Source organism: Esox lucius, unplaced genomic scaffold (genome assembly GCF_011004845.1).
Source record: "Esox lucius isolate fEsoLuc1 unplaced genomic scaffold, fEsoLuc1.pri S26, whole genome shotgun sequence".
NCBI classification, from domain to species: Eukaryota; Metazoa; Chordata; class Actinopteri; order Esociformes; family Esocidae; genus Esox; species Esox lucius.
This window is the reverse complement of record NW_022995024.1, coordinates 130,375-134,681: the sequence shown is the minus strand read 5'-3', so window position 1 is coordinate 134,681 and position 4,307 is coordinate 130,375. Positions and strand designations below refer to the sequence as shown.

The 4,307-nt window shown below is 41.1% G+C and overlaps 1 protein-coding gene across 1 annotated transcript; it reads left to right on the top strand.

Moving 5' to 3' along the window:
* Nucleotides 1-553: 553 nt before the first annotated feature.
* LOC117594177 (piggyBac transposable element-derived protein 4) lies at nucleotides 554-1,819 on the top strand. The gene has a single exon (XM_034291272.1). The coding sequence runs from the start codon at nucleotides 554-556 to the stop codon at nucleotides 1,817-1,819; it is 1,266 nt and encodes a 421-aa protein (XP_034147163.1).
* Nucleotides 1,820-4,307: the final 2,488 nt, after the last annotated feature.

Here is a 4,307-nt window from a genome sequence, read left to right as displayed (position 1 = left end):
CTCTAGCCAAGTTGATGAGACTGAAGAACAACCCAGTACATCTGCTGGATTGCTGCCACCCACAACCCCCACTGCACCCCTGCCGCAACTAGCCCCTGTATCAGCTCCTGCACAGCTTGCCACCTCCTCTGCAGTATCATCTCCTGCACGACCAGCCACCCATGCAACCACACCAGAGCCAAGGAGATCCCGTCCACGAAGGCCTCGATCAACCCGAGGAAGATCATGGTCAACCCGAGGAAGATCACGGTCACCGCATGGACCCACACCAGCTGTCCCACCTGCCCAAGCGTGGAAGTCGGAGAAGGAGCAGGATGTGCCACCCATTGTCCCCCGCTTCTTCCCGGCCAGGACACCTGGGGTTCAGCCTGGTGCATCAGTACAGGACAGTCCACTGAGCTTATTCAAGCTCTTCTTTAGTGACTCTGTGGTCAAAACTTTGTGTGAAAACACAAATAAATTGGCTGCAAGGAACATTGAAAGCGGGAAGAAATACAAGTGGACCCCCCTCACCCCCCTGTATTTTTTCAAGTACCTTGGACTTGTTGTTTACATGGCCATCCTCAAGTTGCCTGCTGTAGCGGACTATTGGAGACAGAAACACATGTTCAGTGTCCCTTTTCCAGGCTCACTGATGCCAAGGGACAGCTTCCGTGTCATCTCCTGGAATCTGCACATGAGTGACCCTGCTGAGGATGTTATCAACGACCGTAAGAAGGGCACACCTGAGTATGACACGCTCTTCCGGGTGAGGCCACTCATGGATGACATCAAAATAGCATGCAAGTCATTCTACCAGCCCCGGCTGAACCTCTCCATTGATGAACGGATGGTTGCCACAAAGGCCAAAACAGGGATGACCCAATACATGAAGGCCAAACCTACAAAGTGGGGCTTCAAACTGTTTGTGTTGGCAGACTCCAGCAATGGGTACACTTGTGACTTCACAGTCTACACTGGGAAGAGCAAGTTTGCCACTGGCTGTGGACTGTCCTTTGACTCTGTGGTGGGGCTGATGAAGCCAGCATTCCTTGGTTCAGGGTACCACTTGTATTGTGACAATTTTTACACCAGCCCACATCTGTTCAGACACCTCAGGTCCTTGAAGTTTGGAGCCTGTGGGACCATCCGTGAAGGAAGGAAGGAGGCTCCAAAAACCAAGGTCAATGCCCTGACCAGGAAGTCCCCAAGAGGATCCCTGAGGTGGATTAGAGACGGCGACCTCCTCTTCACAAAATGGATGGACAACAGGGAAGTGTCAATGTGCTCCACCATTCATCCTGCATACTCAGGTGACACAGTACAGAGAAGGCAGAAGAGCAGGGAAGGACACTGGGAGACAAGTCACATTCCAATCCCAACCCCAATCATAGAGTACAATAAGTACATGGGAGGTGTTGACTTGTCTGACCAACTCATCCAGTACTACTCAGTGCACCACACAACCAAGAGGTGGTACAGGACCCTCTTCCTCCATTTCCTGGACATTGCTATTACCAATAGCTACATCCTACACAAGGAGCTGTGCCAGAGTGCACAGAGTCGGCCCCTGACACATAAGGCGTTTGTTGAGCAACTTGCAGCTGAGTTGTGTGGGGTGACATTGGATGTTGCTGCCACACCAAAACTAACCGGACATACCCCTTTGCCTACCAGAGAGACAACTGACCAAAGCTCGAGGGCCACAGCTGGACGCCTCAGGTGTGAGCTCTGCAAGAGAAAAGGTGTAAAGAAAGACACTCCCTGGAAATGCGGTGAATGTGATGTCCCACTCTGTTTGCTTGCAGACAGGAACTGCTTCCATCTGTGGCACAGCTAAAAAGACAATTTGTGGGTGCTCATTTATTTTTGAGTAAGACCTGATTCATTGTAACTGAATCATGTAAATAGTTTTTTTTTTTTTTCACAGAACATTTAGGAACTGCTTCCACCTGTGGCACAGCTTCAAATTACTTTTTCTGTTTACCTATTTATTTTTGGGTAAAACAATTTTTCCCAGTAAATGTGCATAGTTCTATTTTTTTTATTGTTATTTGTGTTAGAATCAAAACCCCATGGTGATTTTCAGTTCTTGTATTTATGGATAATAAAAACCACAAAAAGATGCACGTGTGTTTTGCATTCATTGCATATATACCGTATAATGAGTTTCTCAGAAGGCTGTTATGATGTAGTTTTTTGGGGGGATTATATCTAGACATATTCGTGAAGCAATCCGTTTGTGGATAAACAAAAGAAACGTTTATCCCTATGGGAATAAACAGCCAAACAGACTCCGCAGAATGGTCGCCAACCAAAGCGCATTGCGTAGGTTACAATTCCCTAATTATCTACAGGATCTTACGGCAGGCTTTTGCTAATATCTAGGCATCCTAACGAAGCGACTGGAAAATAGTTTGTATACATATGGATAATAGAGTCCGCCTGGTTGATTTGGACCAAACCGGTCATCTTTACGCATTGAATTAGCCAAGTCTTCCTATGTTTATTTGTCGCCCGAATCACAAATAGCCCTTGTACCATACTTGTTCTAGGGGAAACATGATCTCTGCAACCTAGGAAAGATGTTACGTCATAGAAGTCACTTCCATAGAGACGATAAACAAAATAGAGGATCTCAACGATCACTGATCAATAATGGCGATTAGTAGTTTTCGTTCCGCTTATGCAAGATAGCTCTTTGTTTTCCATCCAAAACGTTTTATAACATATTTGAACGTAATCAAGAGGCCGAGGAAGGTTATTCTGTCCAGGAACACTTTCTACCAGGCACGCGCAATCACCAACCAGCTGAGACAGCTCAGACAGGTGACGCATCCAGATTATAAGTGAGTACATCGCTATTTCTGATAAATGGCACCCTATTATGTCGTTTGTATTATAAAAATGATATGAAAAAGTTTTTTTGTCAACATAGTATGAGGATGTTCATGGGTTTTTGAGAAAAAGTTGTAATATTTCTGATTTTATAAAGTCGCAACTATCTAACGGTCTCGTGCTTCCATCTGGTGGCCGTTTGGCGTAATCACAGGGAAAAAATAAAAAAAAGTTTGGTAACACTTTACATTAAGTCTACATTCATTAGATGTAATAACATTTTAATTAACGCATTTATAACATAGTAGATACTATTAAATACTATGTAAATAACATGTAATTACTATGTAATACGGGTTTATCGGTATCAGTTATTACACAATTGGAACAAAGTGATGTAATTACAAACATGATTGTTCCACAAGTGTAATTACTAATGATTTATTTATCTGTAATTACAAGGTGTGTAGTTACATGTGTAACTAACATGGGCTGTAATTACACTTTTGTAATTTCAATGTGACACTGTTAACAATGCATTTTGAAGTTTAACCTTGTTACATGTAACTACATTAACCTTGTTACAAGTAACTACATAAGTTCTTCTCACCAATGTTAGTCTAGGACACAAGGCAAACCCTATCATTATCTTCAACTATCTTATTTGATTGTTGAGCAGTGTCTTTGCAGTTGATATTAATGTAACTATAATGTACCTACACAAAGTGTGAAATGTAAGACATTTAATTATCCCTTTCATCATAGCTGCACTGTAAGTCAAATGTTTCGAAAAATATTTGGTGTTCATGTATTAAGGAACAACACTTGGTTAATTTGTTTTTATTACGATCCCTTTGAAAGTACAGTACAATATAGAATAACAATATCATTAGAAATAACAATGCAATGTCACAGGCAAACACCAAATGTAGTATATTTCATTCTGAAAGTGTTAATATTTTTCTCCATGTCAGAGTAAGAAATATTAAGTGTACTACAAAATAATTTCTATGTTGTTACACAATGCAAAACTTAATCAAATGTCAGTTACTATGCAATTGCATTGTAATTACAATGGTATTAAAAAGGAACGAGTGAATTAATGTAAAGTGAAACAAGATCCATTTACACATTAAGTGCGATTTAGTTACTATGTTACAGTGACAATAGGGAATAAGTTCTGATCTGGGAGTGAAAAATGGGTTAGCTTATGTAAATGTAATTACAAAGTAGTATCAATGCAGTTACACATAACAACACTCAATCCTATGTCAATTACTATGTACCTACATTGTAATTACAATGTTATAAAAAAAGGAACGAGTGAATTAATGTAAAGTGAAACAAGAACAATTTCCATATGAAGTACCATGTAGTTACTATGTTACAGTGATCACAGGGAATACATTGTGATCTGGGAGTGAAAAATGGGTTAGCTGATGTAAATGTAATTACAAAGTAGTATCAATGCAGTTACACATTACAACACT

What these genes read in the sequence shown, in the direction of transcription:
- LOC117594177 (XM_034291272.1), top strand. Translation starts at nt 554, where the DNA reads ATGGCCATCCTCAAGTTGCCTGCTGTAGCGGACTATTGGAGACAGAAA.